Source organism: Choloepus didactylus, chromosome 12 (genome assembly GCF_015220235.1).
Source record: "Choloepus didactylus isolate mChoDid1 chromosome 12, mChoDid1.pri, whole genome shotgun sequence".
In the NCBI taxonomy this organism is placed as follows: Eukaryota; Metazoa; Chordata; class Mammalia; order Pilosa; family Megalonychidae; genus Choloepus; species Choloepus didactylus.
In genome coordinates, this window is record NC_051318.1 from 89,595,075 (window position 1) to 89,615,812 (window position 20,738).

Below are 20,738 nucleotides of genomic sequence, written 5' to 3' on the forward strand. Positions count from 1 at the left end.
CAGAGAGTCAGCAAACAGGCAATAATATCTTGAGCAATCAGAAAGCACACGGTGCTTAGCGCCTCCCAGGCTTCTGCTGCCAGATCACTGCAGTTCTGAAGCTCCACTTGCAGAGCACATTTGAGAAGTGACACTGGAGGGATGACAAGAGAACCCAGGGGCTGTGGACAGACAGGCTGGGCCTTGGGCAAGGCACTGGACATCTTGCGGTTGAGGTTTCTTACTTGAGGAACTGGGATAGGCAAGTATTCCCGAGCTGCTGTGAGGATGAAATGAGATGAGTGATGTGGAGAAGGCTTTCCAAGTTGCCTGGAAAGAGTGGGCCCTCCTGTTTTCGGGGTGTGGGAGCAGCGTGGGTCACAACAGGATCAGAAAATCTGGATCTGGATTTGTCTAAACTTACCCTGCAAATCCTGAGTCTTTTCTTAAATCTCCACATTCCTTCCTATCTTCATCTGCAATACTGCAATCATGGACATTTAATATATAACAATAACATTAATGACAGTTGGCATTTGCAGGATAGCCTCCAAAATGTGTTCATGTACACAATCTCATTTTATTATAATAAATGCTGACTGAGGGTGGCAAGGCCGCTTTCTCCAGATAAAGAGCCTGAGGTTCAGACAGACTGACTTTCACAAAGTTGTACAGAAAACAGTCAAGCTGGAGCCACCTCTTTCTTCTACTGGTTGTGTTTTCATTTTACTGTGCAAAAGCTTGGCACTCCTTGGTTCTATGAAAATAGCAAGACACCCAGTGGCCCATCGTCTTTTGAAACTGCTGAAAAACCGAGGGAGGTTTCCTCTCCATTATCTTTACTTTTGGTCTTTGTATCAGAAGTCTAGATTTGGTCCAGAGTCAAATGGGAAACTGCTTTGAAGACTCCTAAACTCTGTAATAGATGTCAAGTGTGATCATTTCAAACATGTAGGGCTTTGCAATGTAAAGGCCTGGGTCAGGGATTGCAAAATTGCTTTCTATTTTTGGTTCCAAGTGTATCCAACAATTCCTCCAAGAATTTCATACTTAAGTGGGATACATACCTTCTACAGATATGTCAGGGAATGCAATCTGCAAATGTTAGAAAATGCACATGCTACCAGCAGGAGCTCTACAAATGACTTGGAGCATCTAGGGAAGGATGTCCCTGAATTATCAGAGTTGCTATTATAATGCATCATCCAAGGGTGGTTGACTGGAGTATGGGTAGAGAACAAAATTACAAACTCTGGGATAGTTAAATGAAAAGTAAAGCAGGCCCCAAATTAAGCAACTCTTGGGAACTTTCATGTTCAGTCAATGAACCTTTGTAAAGCATCTGAGAGATGCATGTGTTTTATGATTTTTTTCTGATTTTAGTAAAACATCAGTGCCTTTTAGTAAGACTGTGGGAATTGTGTGCATTGTTTCTTATTAAGAAAGAAACTTCATCTGGGTAGTTGAAATGGAATCAAATAAGCATAGTGTTCATCTCTGTAGCCATTCCTAGTCCGAGCCCAGATTTTTATGTGTGTGTGTATGTGTGTGTGCATGAGTGTGTATTTATACATACACCTATTTTTTTTTAACTTTTTAAAACCAAAGTCTTTACACTTGTACCTAAAAGTAAAAAAAATTTCTTTTAGTCTATATCTGTAAACTGTAATGTAATTTCCTTGCCCTGTCTGGTGATAATGAATTAGTTTTTGCACTTACATACGATTTTTATATACCAAAGATACGATAATGTTATTGAAAGCTTCTTCCTGAGATGAGTCTATAGTCAGATCATCATGTATGTGCTATTTCTTCCTTCCAACTGAACACTGTTGAGGTTCATGAACCCTACTTGGAAGGAAGATCCTCTTAACATGTTGCAACTTAAAATTCCAAATAAATAAATCTTTTATTTTTTCAAATTCTACATCTAGTTCATGTATCTAAATATTTCATAAGAGCTCTTAAAATATAATCATTATGAAAATGTTGAACTTTTTAAAGAGAGATTTCAATTTCCCCTTTTTTCTTGTTCTTCTATGCTTGTACCATTTTTCTCTCTTATTTTGCTTTCTGTAAATGACAGAGCGAGAACTGTTTGTTCTCTCCTCTGCATCTTCCATCATCCCTGCATATCCTTCTCTGTCTGGAACAGTCTCTACTGTTTCCTGCTGCACATCCATTTGAACTTAGGCCAGCTCTCCTCCAGTCTTCTTTCCTCCCCCTGCCTCCTTCTCTCTTCTAGGATAAGGAAATAGTAATACAAAAGAGAACAAGCAAACCATTTCTCTATCTTTAATACATGTTTCAGTCCCTTTGTGTCACATTTTCCTGGCTACTTGTCTGCTATTCCCTCTCTAGAATTCTTCTGCTTTGTGCATTTGTCTCCTTATCACGACATAGCCAAAATAGGGTGCTTTAAGTCCTACATTCCTTCCTCTTAGACATTCATAAAATTGGTTGGCTATTCTTTCTATTCCCATATGATTCTGGACAGCCAGAATAATTTGCAGTACCCTTTCTTTCTTTGATTCTTGCAGCAACATGCTCACCAAGAATTCAAGGGCTGGACTAGAGTTTAAAACCCCTAAAACAGGTTCCTGTTGAAGATGTGTTACACAGTACAGGTATTTTTCTTTCCTTTCTCCAGAGACTCAATTAAAATATCTGTCAATGAATAAACTTACAAGAGCAAAGAGAATGGCAAGGGAGTTTTTGGTGTATGTCAGTTTTCAGCGTATGTCAGAATCCCTATAATGGAGTGTGCTAGTTAAGGAAGCCAGCCCTGGTTCTCCTAGCTCTTACTAAAACCCCGCATGGGAGAAAAACTCCGCAAGTGGGGGAAGACTAAGACAGCCAGCAGTGAGGAAACCAAGCTCCCCAGAAAAGTAAACCAAACTGTTCTCCCCTAAACATAAACAGACTACCAAGCATTACTATACATATGAAGAAACCTGTAGCATAAAAGAGACAGAATGAGTTATTTAAACAAACCAATCAATCCTGGCATAAATGGAAATGATTCAGAAACAAAAGTTAAGTAAAAAATTCTAACTGGTACACTTAAAAGATATTTGAGAAGTTCTGCAACTGTAAAATAAAAATAACATTGAGTGAAGACATGATGATGAGAAAAGCAAATAAACTTTTGAAGCTAAAATAATGTAATTAACAAACAAAAACATTTACTTGTTTTTATTTGATACTTTTTATTTAATTTTTTTTGACTAAAAGTTAAAACAGCAAATACGAGAACAGGATAAGAGGCACTGAGCATCACCCTTGTAAGTCTATCATCAGACTGATGGTATTTCAGAAAGAAATAAAGGAGAAAATGGAAGTGAAAATAATTATGAAAAAAGGGAGATTCCTATTGCAAACTTCTGCTACACTGTCTGCATTCTTTTGTCTGCTGCACATTTCTTTAGTTCCCTGTTACCCCTACCATTTAAAGTCTGCTCAGATCATTGGTCCTACTGGGTTGTCTAGAATTTCAGAAATTTCAGGGGCAAGTTTTTTTTTTTTAAAGCAGTTTTATTGAGATATATTCACACATCATACAATCCACCCAAAGTGTACAATCCACGGCTCTCAGTATATTCAGAGAGTTGCATATTCATCACCAAAATTTCAGAACATTTTCATTACTCCAAAAAGAAAAACCCCATACCTCTTATACCCCCTTATTACTGACACTTTGCATTGGTGTGGTACCTTTGTTACAAATGATGAAAGAATATTAAAATATTACTGTTAACTATAGCCCATAGTTTGCCTTAAGTGTATCTTTCCCATATGCCACCCTATTGTTAACACTTTGTAATAGTGAAGTACATTTGTTCTAGTTCAGGAAAGAACATTCTTATACTTATACTATTAACCACAGTCATTGTCACAACAAGGTTCACTATGTTATACAGTCCCATGTTTTATCCTCTAGCTTTCCTTCTAGGAACATTCACAGCCTTGAACTTCCCCTTTCAACCATTCTCAGGCATAATTCTGTGCTGTTAATTACACTCACAATAACATGCTATCAGCACCTCTATCCATTTACAAACATTGACAATCAACCTAATTAAAAACGCCTTGTCAAAAATCAATTGACCATAGATGTGAGGGTCAATTTCTGAATCTCAGTTCGATTCTATTGGCCGACATATCTATCTTTATGCCATTACCATGCTGTTTTGACCACTGCAGCTTTGTAATATGCTTTAAAGTCAGGAAGTGTGAGTCCTCCAACTTTGTTCTTCCTTTCCAAGATGTTTTTGGCTATTCAAGGCCCCTTACCTTTCCAAAAACGTTTGATAATTGGCTTTTCAATTTGCAAGATAGGCTAACGGAATTTTGATTAGGATTATGTTGAATCTGTAAATCAATTTGGGTAGAACTGACATCTTAACAATATTCAGTCTTCCAATCTATGAACACAGAATGTCTTTTCATTTAGTTAGGTCTTCTTTGATTTCTTTTAGCAATGTGTTGTAGTTTTCTGAGTATATAGGTCTTTCACATCCTTGATTGAATTTATTCCTGGATGTTTGATTCTTTCAGCTGCTCTTGTAAATGGATTTTTTTTTCTTGATACCCTCTTCAGATTGCTCATTACTAGTGTGTACAAACACTACTGATTTTTACGTGTTGACCTTGTACCCCAGAACTTGGCTGCACTCATTTATTAGCTCTAGTAGCTTTGTTGTAGATTTTTCAGGACTTTCTATATATGGGAACATGTCATTTGCAAATAGCGAACATTTTACTTCTTCCTTTCCAATCTGGTTGCACAATGTTGAATAACAATAGTGACAGTGGGCATCCTTGTCTTGTTCCAGATCTTAGAGGGAAAGCTTTCAGCTTTTCACAATTGAATATAAGGTTAGCTGTGAGATTTCATGTATGTCCTTTATTATGTTGAGGAAGTTTCCTTCTATTCTCATCTTTTGAAGTGGTTTCAGCAAGAAAGGATGCTGTCTGATAAGTCTAGTTCATTTATCATATTATTCAGGTTCTGTTTCCTTATTGATTCTCTGTCTAGATGTTCTATCTTGATGAGAGTGCTGTATTGAAGTCTCCAATTATTATTGTAGAGACATCTATTTCTTCCTTCAGTTTTGCCAGTGTTTGCCTCATGTATTTTGGGGCACGCTGGTTTGGAGCGTAAATATTTATAATGTTTTCTTCTTCTTGGTGGAGTGCCCCTTTTATTAATAGTGTCCTTTGTCTCTTATAACAGTTTTGCACTTAAAGTCTATTTTTTCTGATATTAGTTTAGCTACCCCAGCTGTTTTTGGTTACTATTTGTATGGAATATCTTTTTCCAACCTTTCACTTTCAACACATTTGTGTCCCTGGGTTTAAGGTGAGTCTCCTGTAGACAGCATACAGATGGATCATACTTTTAAATCCATTCTGCCAATTTGTGTCTTTTGATTAGGGAGTTTAATCCACTAACATTCAATGATATTACTCTATAGGTAGTACTTACACTTCAGTACTTTTATCCTTTGGTTTCTATATGTCATACCTTATTTTTGTCTCTCTAGTTATCCTTTTAGTTACCCTACTGATAATCTTCATTTCTACACTCTCCTTCAAACCTCTCTTTCCTGTCTTTTCCTTTTACCCTGCAGAACTCTCTGTAGGATTTCTTGTAGGACAGGTCAGTCTCTTGTTGAGGAATTCTCTGTTTCTGTTTATCTGTGAATATGTAAACTCTCCCTCGTTTTCAAAGGACCATTTTGCCAGATAAAGATTTCTTGGCTGGCAGTTTTTCTCTTCCAGTACCTTAAATATATCATACCATTACCTTCTTGCCTCCATGGTTTCTGATGAGAAATCAGCACTTAGTCTTACTGCATTTCCTTTGTATGTGATGAATTGATTTTCTCTTGCTGCTTTCAGTATTTTCTTATCTTTGGTATTTGACATTCTGATTTGTATGTGTCTCAGAGTAGGTCTATTAGGATTTATTCTGTTTGGAGTACACTGACACTGCACTTCTTGAACATGTGTATTTATGACTTTCATTAGAGTTGGGAAATTTTGGGCCACTATTTCTTCAACTATTCTTTCTGCCCCTTTTCCTTTCTCCTGCTGGGACACCCATGATGTGTATGCTTGTGTGCTTTGTGCTGTCATTAAAATCCCTGAGACCCTGCTCTTTTTTTCTCATTCTTTTTTCTATCTGTTCTTCTGTATGTAAGATTTCAACTACCTTGTCTTTTAGCTTGCTGGTTCTTTCTTCTGCCTATTCAGATCTGCTTTTGCATGCTTCTAGTATATTGTTAATCTCTTTGATTGCATTGTTCATGCCCATCATTTATGTTATTTTTTTTCATGTTTTCAAATTCTTCTCTGTGTTCACACAGTGTCTTCTTACTATCCTTTATCTCTTCTGTCATATTTTCTTTCATCTCCTTGAATTGATTCAGGAGATTTGTTTGAACATCTTTGATTAGTTGTTGCAAATTCTGTCTTCTCTGAAGTTTTCATTTTTTCCTTTGACTAGAACATATCTTCTTGTTTCCTACTATGGTTTGTAAATTCTTTACTGGTTTCCAGGCATCTGGTTACATTGATGGGTTTACTCCGGAGGTCAGTTTCTCTCTCTTGCCTAGGGATTTTTTTTGCTGAATTGCCTTGTGCTAAGCCACTTCTTTGACACTTGGTTCAGCTTATTACAGACCTTTAGATGAGCTTGAGTTTAACTGATCAGATATATTCAGCTCTTATTCATCTGATTCTTGCCCTGGATATATGGTACAATTTTTGACATTGCACTATTTGTGCTATTTTTTCACCCCCAGGAGAAAGCTTCCTTTCCCTGCTCCTTCTCTGGGAATGCTCATCTGCTCTATTTGTTTTTGATTTGTCTCTATAGTTTTTTTAAATACTCCTTTTATTGACTCTAGCTGCTTTTGCCTGGAGGGCAAATTCTGGGAGAAGAGTCACCCTGGAGAGGACTAAGTCAGTATTTCCCAGTCAAAACGGAGCTGGGGACCCATGAAGGGGCTGTGGGTTGGTTCCAAAGTGCCCTGAGGAGATCTGGAAGGATGCTAAACTTCTCTTTGATGGTGTGCCAGTTTGTATATATTATGTCCCCCAGAAAAAAACATATTCTTTACTGCAGTCTTGTGTGGGCAGAAGTATTAGTGCTGATTAGATTGTAATTCTTTGAGTGTTTCCATGGAGATGTGACCCACCCAACTGTGGGTGATAACTCTGATTAGATAATTTCCATGGAGGTGTGGCCCTGCCCATTCAGCATGGGCCTTGATTAGTTTACTGGGGCACTATAAAAGCTCAGACAGAAGGAGTGAGCTTGCTACAGCCAAGAGGGACACTTTGAAGAATGCACAGGAGCTGAGAGAGGAGCTTCAGCTTACAGAGACATTTTGGAGACGGCCTTTGAAAGCAGACTTTTGTCTGGAGAAGCTAAGAGAGGACAAATGCCCCAAGAGCAAACTAAGAGTGACATTTTTGAGGAGCTGAAGTCTAGGGAGGAATGTCCTGGGAGAAAGCCATTTTGAAACCAGAACTCCAGAGCAGATGCCAGCCATGTGCCTTCCCAGCTGACAGAGGTTTTCCGGACGTCACTGGCCATCCTCCAGTGAAGGTACCTGATTACTGATGTGTTACCTTGGACACTTTATGGCCTTAAGACTGTAACTGTGTAACCAAATAAACCCCTTTTATAAAAGCCAGTCCATTTCTGGTGTTTTGCATTCCAGCAGCATTAGCAAACTGGAACAGATGGCTCCCTAATTCTGTGCTTTCTTGACCTGCCCAGCAGATGGTGCCCTAAGGTTGTATTGTGCCTTTACATCTCCACCGAGTCCACCCCTGTGGGTGGCATGGTTTAAACAGCAGCTGCCAGCTGCTTTTGTCCAGGGCAGTTTGAAACCTAGCACAGAGCTGGGACCCAGGGCTCTGAATTCACTAATCAAAAACTGTGATTGGTGCTGAGCTATGCCCACCCTCCCTTTTTTGGGGTAAGAGCCTCCCTTCAGCAAACTGTTCCCTGGAGCCCCAAGAAAGCACTGTGTCTCTAAATTCCCCCTGCTTCCACCCCTGTCAGGGACAAGGTTGAAATAGAGGCTGCTGGCTGATTGTTGTCCCAGGCTGGTTGAAAATGTAGCTGCCCTCAGAGCCAGGACCCAGTGTACTAATCAAGAGCTGTGATCAGGGCAAAGCCATGATGCCTTCCCCCAACCCCTTCTTAGGGAAGAGGACTTTCATTTCCAGTTAGGGACTGGATCCTGGTGGCCGGCCATGACAGTGGGGGATGGGTACCAGCCTCTGGAGCCCCCAAACAGTTGCTTCAGACAGTTTCTGGCTGTGCTGGAGGATGAACCTAGTCTTGAAGCTCCCTGCCCCATCGTCTTACCCTGAAACTGCCCCCAGGGATGAGTTTTTAAGATACTTGTTTAAAATTTCCTTGATACAGTCTTTTTGTCTGTTGTTCGCAAGTATTTTCTAATCATCAAAAGCACCACCATAGACACCACGATCATGTACAGCTCCACAGTCTCCTTTACCATCACAGTCACCATCAACACCACATCCACCAACGCCACCAAAGCCACCATCTCAAAAATGGTCACCCTCACCTCTACAGTCACCTCCACAACAGCCTCTATCAGCACCACAATGACCATCACCAGACACCCTCACCTCCACAGTCACCATGACCACATCCCCCTTCACCAATACAGTCACCTTCACTATCACAGTCACCTTCTGCCCCCTAGCCACCATTATCACCAGAGTCACCTTCACCATCATCCTTACAACCTCACTCACCTTCTTCACCACAGCCACCATCAACAAAGACACCTTATCTACCTCAGCAACATACCTCACCAGAGTCACCATTGCAACCACAGCCACCATTACCAACAGAGTTAAACTCACCAACACAGTTGCCTCTCCCACCACAGTCACCTGGCACCACCACAGACACTATCACTACCACAGTCATTGCCACCACAGTCACCTGCACCATGGACACCATCATCACCCTAGTCACCGTTACCATCCCAGGCCCTTCACCTCCACAGTCACCTCTCCTACCACAGCCATCTTCAGTGCAACAGCACCTTGAACACCAGAGCCACCTCCACTTTCAGAGTCTCCTTCTCCACCAGTTACCACCAGCACCACAGCACCCTTAACCACCACAGCCAGCTTCACCTCCACTCAACGTGGAGTCACCTTCACCAGCACAGTCACCTTCACCAGCACAGTCACCTTTTCCACCCAGTCACTATCACTGCCACATTCATCTGCTCCACAACAGTCACATTCTCCACCAGTCACCATCACTGCTGTGCCAGTTTAAAACTATTATGGGTCCCAGAAGAGCCATGATCTTTTAATCCAGTCTTGTTGGGTGCAATCTTTTGATTGCTTCCATGGAGATGTGACTCACCCAATGTGGGTGAGACCTTTGATTAAAGCATTTCCATGGAGGTGTGGACCTCACCCTTTCAGGGTGGGTCTTGATTAGTTCATTGGAGTATTTAAAAGAGAAGCTAAGAGTCAATGCTGATGCTTGGAGATGCTTGGAGATGCAGACAGAAGGACATCTGAGATGCTTAGCTAAGAGAAGAAGCCCAGAGTTTGCTCTAGAGAAGCTAAGAAAAGGCCCCCAGATGCTTACAGAGAGATGCACTGGGAGAAAGAAGCAAGGACACACAGGAGCTGAGAGACAGGAGTGAAGACAGAAGCCCAAAGACATTTTGGAGAAAGTCATTTTGAAACACAACCTGGGAGCAAAGGACCAGCAGACACCAGCCATGTGCCTTCCCAGCTGCCTCAGTTTGGACACTTTTATGGCCTTAGAACTGTAACTATGTAACCTAATAAATTTCCTTTATAAAAGCCAATCCATTTCTGGTATTTTGCATAATGACAGCTCTAGCAAACCAGAACAACCACAACAGCCAAATTGACCACCAGAGTCACTTTCATCACATTAGCTATCACCACCACAATAACTATCACCAATGACTGTCACCACCACAACCAACACTGCCCAACACAACAGCCACAGTGCCCTACACAACAGCCACAACAGCCAAATGCACCACCAGAGTCACTTTCATCACCATATTAACTATCACCACCACAATCAACATTGCCCTACACTGTACCTTCTCAGCCACAGTCACCTTCACAACTGCAACCACCTATAACACCACACTAATCTTACCCACCACACTCATCTTTACCACTAGAGTCACTTTCTCAACTACAGCCATCAACACCACAGTCACCTTCTCTACCGAGGCAATAACAGCAACAAAATCACCATCGGCAGTATAGCCACTTTCACAACAGAGTCACCTTCACCAACACTGTCTCCTTTACTACCACAGCCACTTCGACCACCACAGTCACCATGACCACCAGATTCAACTTTAGAAACACAGTAACTTTCTGCTCCATAGCCCTCATCACCACCACATCAACTTCTCCACCTCAACTGACCATGCTACATAGGTCATCTTCATCATCACAGCCACCATCACTACCAGTCACCTTCAACCCCAGGTCACCTTCTCCACCACAGTCATCTATTACAAACAATCCCTGTTAACACCGCAGCCACTCCTGCCACCAAAATAACCATCATCAACACAGCCACCATCATCATCACAGCCACCTTCTCCACTAGAGTCACAGGCACCAGCACAGCCACTTTTACCACCCCAGCTACCATTACCAATATCGTCAACTTCACTACCACAGTCAACCTTCATCACCACAGCAAACTTATTCTCCACGTGATCTTCTCTCCCCCCAAACCACTTTCTCCACCATAGCCTCTTTCACCATCATAGCTACTTCTGTCTCTCCACAGCCACCATCACCACCATAGTCACCTTCACCACCATGGCCAACTGCCCAGCAAGTCACCATCAGCACCACAGCCACCTTCACAGTTACAGCCACCATCTCCACCACAGTCACAACAGTCCCACAGCCACCTTATCAACCACAGCCACCTTTACGACGACAACCACTTTCACCACCACAGACATATTCTCCTTGAGACACTTCACCACCACAGTCAACTTTACCACCATGCGCTCTGTCACCACCAAAGCCATCTTCACCTCTATAGTCACCTTAATTCCACAGTAACCTTCTCAACCACACAACCATCACCCCATAGTCACCTTCACCACCACAGCTACTTTCATCACCACAGTCAACATCATCAGCAGTGACCATCAAGAAGACAGCCACTTCCTCTACCACAGCCACCTCTCTCTACCACATTCACCATATCCGCTGTAGCCACCTTCTCAAGCACCACAGACAGCTTCAACTTCACTGCTACAGCCACTTTCACCACCATAGTTACCTTCACCACCACAGCCACCATCACCACCACAGCCCACTCCACCACGATGGCCACCTTCACCACCAACACCACTATCACTTTCACCATTGCACTCACCTGCGCTACCACATCTCCTTCAGCAGCACAGTCACTTCCTCCACCTTCTCAACCACAGTCACCTTCATCACCACACCCACTTTCACCTATACAGCCCCCATCACCACCACAGCCCCCATCACCAATACAGCTACCTACACAGTCATTTCACCCCCAGGTACCACCCCTCCCGTCGGTACCACTCCTGCTGACACTATGTGTGAATTTTTGGGAACAACCGATCTCAAGCTTTTTCTCTGTCTAAAAAAAAATGTACTCACTAAGCAATTGAATAGTTTTAACAAGATTACAAAGAGACATGCTTAAAACTTAAGTGATCTTTAAATTGGTTATCAGCACTCACTGATGTGCTAATTCTAAAACATTTTTTATGGGTTAATATATTATATATCTCTCCAAACCAACTCTTGACCAATAACATGTGGTCAAACTGAGGTTACTTTCTATTTTAAGAAAGCAACAACACTGTATTTACTTGTCTTCTTCCATAAAATCAGCCTGAGTTAGTGAAATCTTGCAATACTTACGCAGAAATTCACACAGATGTTCTATTTAGAATATAAGGAGAAAAATACTATTACTTATAATACATAAAATGGTGCCAGTAATAATAATCCTCTTTCTCCTATTTATTTCTGATTTTCTCTGGCTGAAAGTTATCAAGACAGCTGATGACCAAGAGTGTTTGAGAGCTATGGTTCTGCATGAACCGATGGTGTTTCAGCCTGAGAGCTGGGCTTCAGACTAGATTGGCTGACACTATTAAAAAACCTTGGCTTCAAGTATTTATGAAGAAGCCCTCTGAAATAACCATCATTAGTTACACACAGTCTTATGATCAGCAACTTAGAGTGGTAACCTACGGTTTTCTGAATTTTCATCAGTCCTTCAGAACAATTTACACAAGTCCTGGAAAAAGCTTCTGATGTTTAAATTGTTTATTTAAAAATATGACATAGTGATCTATTCTCACAGTTGAGAATTAAAAAGATTGCTTTAATTCTGTGGTGGTTAAAACATAATGTGATATTACCACACACTTACACGAGTGGAAAACAAAACAAAACAAACTGCTGACTTGTGAGGACACAGAACAGACTGCCTCTGAGTACAACATATATGGACACTTCAGGGAATAGTTTGGCAGTTTCTCAAAAAGTTAAATAAACTTACCATATGATCTAGAAAACCTACTCCTAGGTACATGCTGAAGAGAAATGAAAAAAAAAATGTATATATCCAAACAGAAATCTGTAAGTGAATGTTTATAGCAGATTTATTCATAATCACTTCAAACTGGAAACCACTCACTTGTGCATTAAGAGGTGCCTAGATAAATAAACTTCTGCAATTGCCGACAATGGGGAACTACCCAGCCTAAAAAGGAACAAACTATTGATTCCTACAACATGGACACATCTCAAATCCATTACGGTAAGTGAAAGAAGCCAGACTCAACAGGTTACATACTGCATGATACAATATTCTGGAACGATATTCATATGATATTCTAGAAAAGGCAAAACTATAACTGGTTGCTGAGAGTAGGGATGCAGGTGGGGTTGACTAAAAAAGGCCATGAGGGAATTTTCTGGGATGACGGAAGTTTTTAACATTGATGCTGGTGATGGTGGTTACAAGATGGCATACACTCGTTAAAAGTCATAAAACTGTAAACCTGAAAAGAATATATTTTACTGTATGCAAATTTTACCTCAGTAAACCTAACAACGAAATTTCAGTGTGGTAATCTGAAGATAAGCAAGAGTTCAAAAACAGTGTGTTCTTTCCTTGTATATCTAAAGATACAACTGAAAGCTAACGACCTCACCACCCCCCGTGGTGGAGAGAGGTTAGCTTCACCTGCAGCAGGGAAAGGTCCGGAAAGGGTACCAGGTTACCATGGATACAAGCTATTATTTCCCTTTGTGTGAAACCTCTGATATTAAATTGTGACATGCGTAATGCAGAAGCAAACTCAGAAACATCTAGAAAAGTCACCCAAGGTTTTTTTTTCATTTTGGGGAACTCTGCCTTTCGCGTTTTCTTCATGGATACCTGTAGAAACTGTGATGTCAGAGAAGACACCCTTCAGGGATTCAAACAAGAAGGGGGAGATCCTTATTGGCTCAACTTGAACACAATTGTAAAAATTATCAGCTAGTCCCAAGGCCATTAAGGCCCTTTCTTTTCTTTTGTTTGTTAAAGAAATAACCCCCCAAACATAGCTGATTGCTAAAGTCATGACAAAGCGAGGCTAATCCCTCCTTCAGCCACTGACATTCACAGGAAACTGGGATTTTCCAAGTTACAAAACAGGTAGATTGAGAATAGATTTTAAAATCAGGAGAATGCTTTGTGGTGGGACTCAAATTAGGAAGTTGTGGCAGTTTATTTTAAGTGACTTTCAGTTAGAAATAGGACTGTTCAAAAGCACAGATATTTAAACCAAGTTAAAGTTCATTTCCTACTGACAAGGAGATTTTGTAATGGTGAGAGAAGCTCAAAGAACAACACACTTCCTTCAAGACGGCTGCCACTCGGGGTGGTTTACACACACGGCCCCTTCGTGGACCAGCCACAGGGACGTCCTGTGTTCTTCACTGCTGAGGCGCTGACCCTCACGTCCTCTGATTTAGGTTTGAATCTTCAACAGTCTTTAAAGGCTTTATCTACTTTAAAAGCAAGCAATATGATCTTTTCAGGAGGAAAAGAAGCTCCATTGCATGAGGTAGACAAGAGTCTGGTGTCACGGTCTTTGGGGAAATCGACGGACTCTCCTCTGGCGGGGGCTTTCACAGACACCCGCAGTTGGGGCACATGAACAACCCCAGGAGCCCCACACAGCAGCTGCTACACCGATTCCTAAGTGCAGGGACCCGGGCAATGCCTATGCAGACATTTCCTGGCTTGTGCTGGCCTCTGAATCTCGCTGATTTGTCCAACACACACTGTGAACATCAACCAGTGGGACTCAAAGCCAAGACTTGAAAATTGCTTTACGATGACTGGAGATGCATAAGACACAATTTCTGATGCATTGGTCATTAGCTTGTTCCCATCCCAATCTGTGAGTCCTTTTTATTTTCCCTCCCTCTCAAGTACTGTTCCCTGCTTGGCAAACATTTCCATAACAGTTACTTTTAATCATTAAGACATTTTTGTAGGCAATTCATGCTTAAGGAGCAGTCAATATGGATGGGAGAATTTGTGGAAAAAAAATCTTACTTTATATTTTAATTTCCCCTTATCCTACCCATAATTCTCTTGTTTAAATAAAAACAGTCCTTTTTCAGAAAATATTGATGGGATTTGTATATTCAGAAGGATAACCAAAAAAGGACTCACAAGTGATAATTTATGCTATATTTTTCTAAGAAAATTCAAAGGCTTGAACATTTTAAGAACATCAAGTATTATCTGGTAACTTCAGATACGAATCCAGCTTACGACTCTTCGAAATTTTACTCTCTTATCGCCAATGTTCAGCCTTTCACCTCCCTTAACCCTTCATTTCCTATGGTCTACGTTCCCCTCCTGTTCTCCAAAGCCCATAGCTTCTGGCTCTTTTCTAACAATTGCCAAAAATACACATCTCTAAGTTCCATGTGCCAGAACGAAGTCTGGCTCTCTTCCACAAAAGCACAATTACTGTCCTGTTTCTCTAAGTTAACTCTCACCAAAAACTGAGGCTTCGTTTATCCCATCAACAAACATTTCTTACATATGTAGTGTGTTCATAGAACCTGACTAGATCTTAACACCAATTCAGAAGAAATGGAACCAATATAGTTTACATTTACACTGACCTTGAAAATAAACTCCCCAGGCTTTCTTAAAATCAGTCAGCACACTTTCCATTTAAAAGCTCTAGGGTTAAAAAACATTGCCTCGTGATTGGCAAGGAATTTCTGACCATTTGCCATGAGTCCCGATCTTCCATTCAACCTTTCAGTGTCCTCACTTCTCTGTCCTTCCTGCTTTGAGGGTACATTCCTTCAACACACTTCTTTGTGTTGGCTCATCTCCAGTTTATACCCTCCTGCAAAGTCATTAAACATTTGTCTTTCCTATCAATACAGCTTTTCTGTTGTCATCTCTTCTCCTTCACCCTTCCCAGCAAATGGCTGCAATTCTACTTCCATTTTGTGCATGCACATCCCTTTCTCCTGAAAACAAACAAACAAACGAGCAAAACAAACCCGAGCTTGGGTACCTGTTGCATGCCCTGCATGGTCTGCTGCAGGAACTGCAGCTGCTGGTCCTTGGTGAGGCTCTCCTCTGTTCGGAAGAGCTGCTCTTTTTCCTGCTTCAGCAGCTCTACCTCATTCCTGTAGGCGTCCAGCTGCCAGCGGAGGCTGTCGTTCTCCTCTTTGAGAGCGTAGGCCTGGGCGGCCAGGGCTGAAGGAACGACAGAAGGAGTCTCGGTGAGTCACCTGCCTGCACACACTGGGGCTTAGGTTAATGGGGCCTCCTATGGGAAAGGGAGCCTCTCCCCTGAAGTCTCAACATTCGCGCCACCTCAGGCCTAAAACCAGAGGCCTCACCCCTGGCTCTTCCTTTTGCCCTTTGTGTGCAGGGCCTCTTTTGGAAGTTTTATCTATTTGTCTTGTGTCGGCTGTGAATGTTTCTCAGGGGCACAAGGATGGATGCCTTTCAAATTCTCCCCTCTAGACCTCTCCTCTAGGCCTAGGCAACCTTCTTAGAAACTGGTACATGTTGCTAGGTGGTGACATTCAGAATTCCAGGCAACAGTCCTTTCTATCACACTATTGTTCTCTACCCTTCTACAGGATGGCTCAACTCCTTGGTGTGTGGCTTTAATCAGCAACCCCACCGGTTGAAGCCTGCAGAAGCATCCCAGGGGGGTGGAGACATTTATATATGCACTGTCCCTTCCTGCTCTAGTGCTGGGACAAATTATTTTCTCTAACTCCTCTTCGGAATGGTAACATAGTTCCATCTGTTTCACCCACAGATTAAAACTCTTTTTCTGTACGAGGCTGAGTGGTTATTCTAACACTCCTTCCTGAAACCTAACGCGCTCTATGTGTAGCTTCAGCCCTTATTCACGTCTCCATCTTAGAGAGAAACCAAGACAGTTAATTCGGGACCTTAAATTTCTTCGAGGCTTCAGGAACAGCTGAAACCAAAAAAAAAACAGGGGAGGAGGAAATCACTTCCCCATTGTTTCTGGGTTATTGCTTCGCAGTCCTCTGGGGTGACCATAAAAGTGGGCTGAGCACTCGCCACCTCACAGGCCCTGTTCCAAGAACTTTGGGTGAACCAACCCCTTAATGCCCCCTCTCAAGCCTAGGATGCAAATTCTATTACTGCTTCCATCTTTACAGATGAGAAAAATGAGGTACAGATTGGTTATATGCCTCGCCCAGTCCCACAAAGTTCTGTCACAGAACCCCGGGTCTTCAAGCCCAGGCTACCGGCTCCAGCATTTGCCCTCGGCCACTCGGCTCTCAGTCGCTCCAGATGTGTAACATCCTTAACAGACCGTTCAAAATCAGTCTCCCATCCTCTCCCTCTACTCTCTCATCAGTTTCCCATCCTTTCTCCCTACCACCCACCAGAAAATCCATTCTCCAATTTTGTAAGCAGGAGAACAGTGAAAGAAAAACAAAGAAGCTCGTTATCAGAGACTTCTTCAAAGATGTCACTTCTGGGAGGTAAGGGCCCAGAGTGGAGCCGACCACACAGCTGGCTCTCAATACATATGTGTTCATGTCCGTCTCCTGCCCCTCCCAGTCCTGGGGCCAGAGGCCAGACCTGGGCCAGTACTCCCAGTGTGTCACCCGCACCTTCCAGAACCACCACACCAGATTTTCACAGAGGTACACTGAAACCTCTGTGAATTCTCTCCACAAACGTCAAGCATCAAATTATGTTAACAGTTTCTGATAGTTGAGTGTTTTACGATATACATCTTTGCAAAACGAGAATCTAGGTCCAGTACACTTTGAAATGCTCATCAAACAAAACATGTGACTAAACAGAAACTCCCTACCTCAAACCATTAGGGATCAACTAGTCAACAAGCATTTACTGCCTGTTTACATACTGGATCACAAAAAGAGGAGACAGAATGCCTCTTTTCTCAAGGAGCTTATTCTAATCAGGACAGGCACATTTGAAAGGAGATCAACAAGTTCAAAGGAATAAACAACTGCAGGGCTGCCTGGCATATACGTAGTGGGCACTCAATACATGTTGGCTGAATGAATGAATGAGTTACTTAGCATCAAGGCATATGACAAGGGAATATGTCCTATAGGATTTCAGAAAAGAGAATGAAAATTGCAGCCTGGGATAATCAAAGAAGGTGTTGAAGGACAAATGACCCAAGAACTGGGGAAGGGCATCTTGGTCAAGGGTAAGACCAAGGGTATAAGCAAAGACCCAGAGATGAGAACTGAAGGTAGGATATTCTGGGGCGGGAAGGACAGAAGCTTGACCAAAAAGGCATGGAGGCTGTGAGGTCAGGCTGCAGAGCTAGGCTCAATAGGGCAGCTAGTTGAGAACCACTGAAGGTTCCTGGGCAGCAGCAGGACAGGATGAAATTGGTGATTTAGGAAGATAAGTTTGGCAATGGCGCGTGGAATGAACTGGAGGCTGAAGACAGTGAATCACGGAAGTTTTATTTGGTTTACACGTGTGTGCAAAACCAAGGAGCAGCCAATTTTACAGTTTTCAGGGACTTACTCATAAAATCAGAAACGATCTAGAAGCATAAACTAGTGCTTTGAATATTTTGCAGCCCAACTTCAAAACTTGTCCACAACTTGGGATACCGACTCCTGGCAATTCGGTTTACCGATCGACAAGGAAATAGTTAAGAGGCATATTTTGAGAGGGGTGCTGTAACGGGACAAAATTACAGAAAATGCAAATGATGAAAAAGTGTTGGCGCTACACGAGCGCATTACTACATTTAGTAGCATTCAAAGATACTTAAGTCATTTCCTTAGGAAGCTCTATTTGGCCCTTTTTCAATTCAGAGTGGCATTTTATTATCATAACTGATAGCAGGTGTTTGTGAAGAAATCGATTAGCATGCAGGGATGGAAATTACATTTTCCAAATGAATTGCACAGTCTGCAAGATATGCTGAAATCTGTGTAGCAAAACGCAAGCAGCTATAAAGCATGTGCCAGCAACACTATTTAAATAAATTTTCTGAACATACATACGTATAGGAAAGCGTACCATCCATTACTTTGGGGGGTCTCTTATAAGCCTATGGAATTGTGTTGCCAACAGTTCTTATTCTTGGCTCAGCCAAGTGATCACGTGCCTGTCAAGCAGGATTCAGCGCTGTTTATGCTCCCGGAATAGGAATATGTACCAAAAAACAAAAAAACAAAAAAACACCACAGCTGTTACTACCCAAGCCCCTCCAAAATCAATACCATAGCCAATCCAATCAACATTTTTATAATTGGGGTGTATAACTGATTTACATTCCTGATTAAATGATTTCAAGCTTGATATTTACAAAAAAAATTTTTGGTTACTCATGTGGCAGTACAGTGGCTTTCTAAAGGGTGAGAAATTGTATATTGACTCCACTTAACTTCAGGCTGCGTGCTAGCAAACACTATTCAGCATTACCTTACAGCCCCTCGGACAAAGCTTCCCAAACCAGAGCTCTATCCTAACAATTCTGACTTCATATGCTTTTTTGGTGTGTCAAAACTTCTTTCAGAAACTTGAAAGGTCAACCAACTGTTTCCTTTCTCTCGTTCTCTTTTTTCCCTTTAGTTCTTTCTGGGATATTGCACTAAATTAAACAGTTTTGAAAAACACATAATCAAGCTTCCAGCAAAAAATTTACCCTTGAGAGACTGCACAACAATTTCAAACAAACATAAGGATTAAAAATAAACTATAGCATATTATCTGTTTGTAAGATCCTGGAGAAGAGCTCTGTGCGCCAATAAACGGGGTATTTAGCTAAGAGTCACTGTATGGATTGCCAGTTTTTATAAAAAGAACTTTAGGCATAAACTGTAACAAACATAATTAAACCTTTCTTTGGTAATTTTAAAAGTAATTCTGAATCTAGTGGTGCCTATGGATTATCAATTATCAATCAACTGTTTACTGAGAAATAATGTGCAAGGAATACACAAGGAAACTATTACATGTCTCTGATTTATACTTGCTCACTACTTTGAAAAATTCTGGTTACTTGAATTTTATGATTTTATAAAAAATGAAATAATAACCTTTGAAAAATTTTGCTAAACAAGATTAGATTACATTTTAAAAATGAACAGTAGGCTAGTAAAACTACCACAAGGACAACAGTGTGTAAAAATTGATCCCAACCTTAAATTGCACTGCTGAAGAAAAGGTGTAAAAGTATTAGGGTACCTCCTTGTATCCTTTACTAGATTCTACATAAACCATTTTCCTTTACCTTAATTATGGTCAAAAGAACCTCCTCCTTTGTCTTGTGTATTACTGTTTCCATGGGAACTGATAACATTGTGCTTAACTTCTTGAAGTAAATAATCTGGTGAAGGCCTTGAGATCTCTGTCCTACCATCCTAAGCCCACCTCAGAAAAATAATTAGCACTCTATGAAAAAAATATGTTATTTTGGGGTTATGTCCTGGTAAGCTGACAATATGTTAATGTCTGTTTCATGCTCGGGCAAGATGAGACTAAGCAATAAAACACTTTAACATATTGTTTCTAACAATATCTGGATTTCTCAGGAACTGTTAGTCTGTGTCTTAGGGGAACTCTGTGTTTCTAAAATTCTGCCTTCACATTGCCAGATGCCCTCCTGGAATGTGGGAAGAATGGGGGCTGCACTGTACATTTTCCCACATTCAAAGAAAGCCATTACCTAGGATTTCAACGGCTGCAGCCCAGACAGGCAGGTGGGCAGGTATCTCTGGGAATAGGAGGATGGGCATGGGCTCGAGCCCTGAGAACTATCACCGCAGTATTCGTGTGTCTTAATAGCTCCTCTCTGACCATGCTGGTGGCTTCCAGTCCCCTGCAAGAGAGGGCTGCATGTGGCCCGGGGTCTCGGAGGTTCTCTCCAGCTGTCTCCCACCCGTCTTTCTGAATCGTCTTGCAGGGTGCCTGGGCTCTCCAGGGTCTATCTTGTGGACCAAACTTCCTGCCTCCCTTTGTACAGTGTGTTGTTCCTGAGAGTTGACCTCCAGGTTTCGTCTCCAGTGGGGTGTGAGGGGATGTGTCCTGCACCCTCTGCACACAAGATGGGACTGGTTTGGGTCTCAGGAAACCTGGTCTTTCGGAA

At 41.7% G+C, this 20,738-nt stretch overlaps 1 protein-coding gene across 3 annotated transcripts in view; it reads right to left on the minus strand.

The window, feature by feature from the left end:
- ENOX1 (ecto-NOX disulfide-thiol exchanger 1) overlaps positions 1 to 20,738 on the minus strand; it is a 314,387-nt gene that overhangs the window by 81,480 nt on the left and 212,169 nt on the right. For all 3 annotated transcript variants that reach the window (XM_037799840.1, XM_037799841.1, XM_037799842.1), the window contains one exon: positions 15,666 to 15,850. In XM_037799840.1, the coding sequence (XP_037655768.1) occupies positions 15,666 to 15,850 (185 nt within the window). The remainder of the gene's footprint in view (positions 1 to 15,665; positions 15,851 to 20,738) is intronic.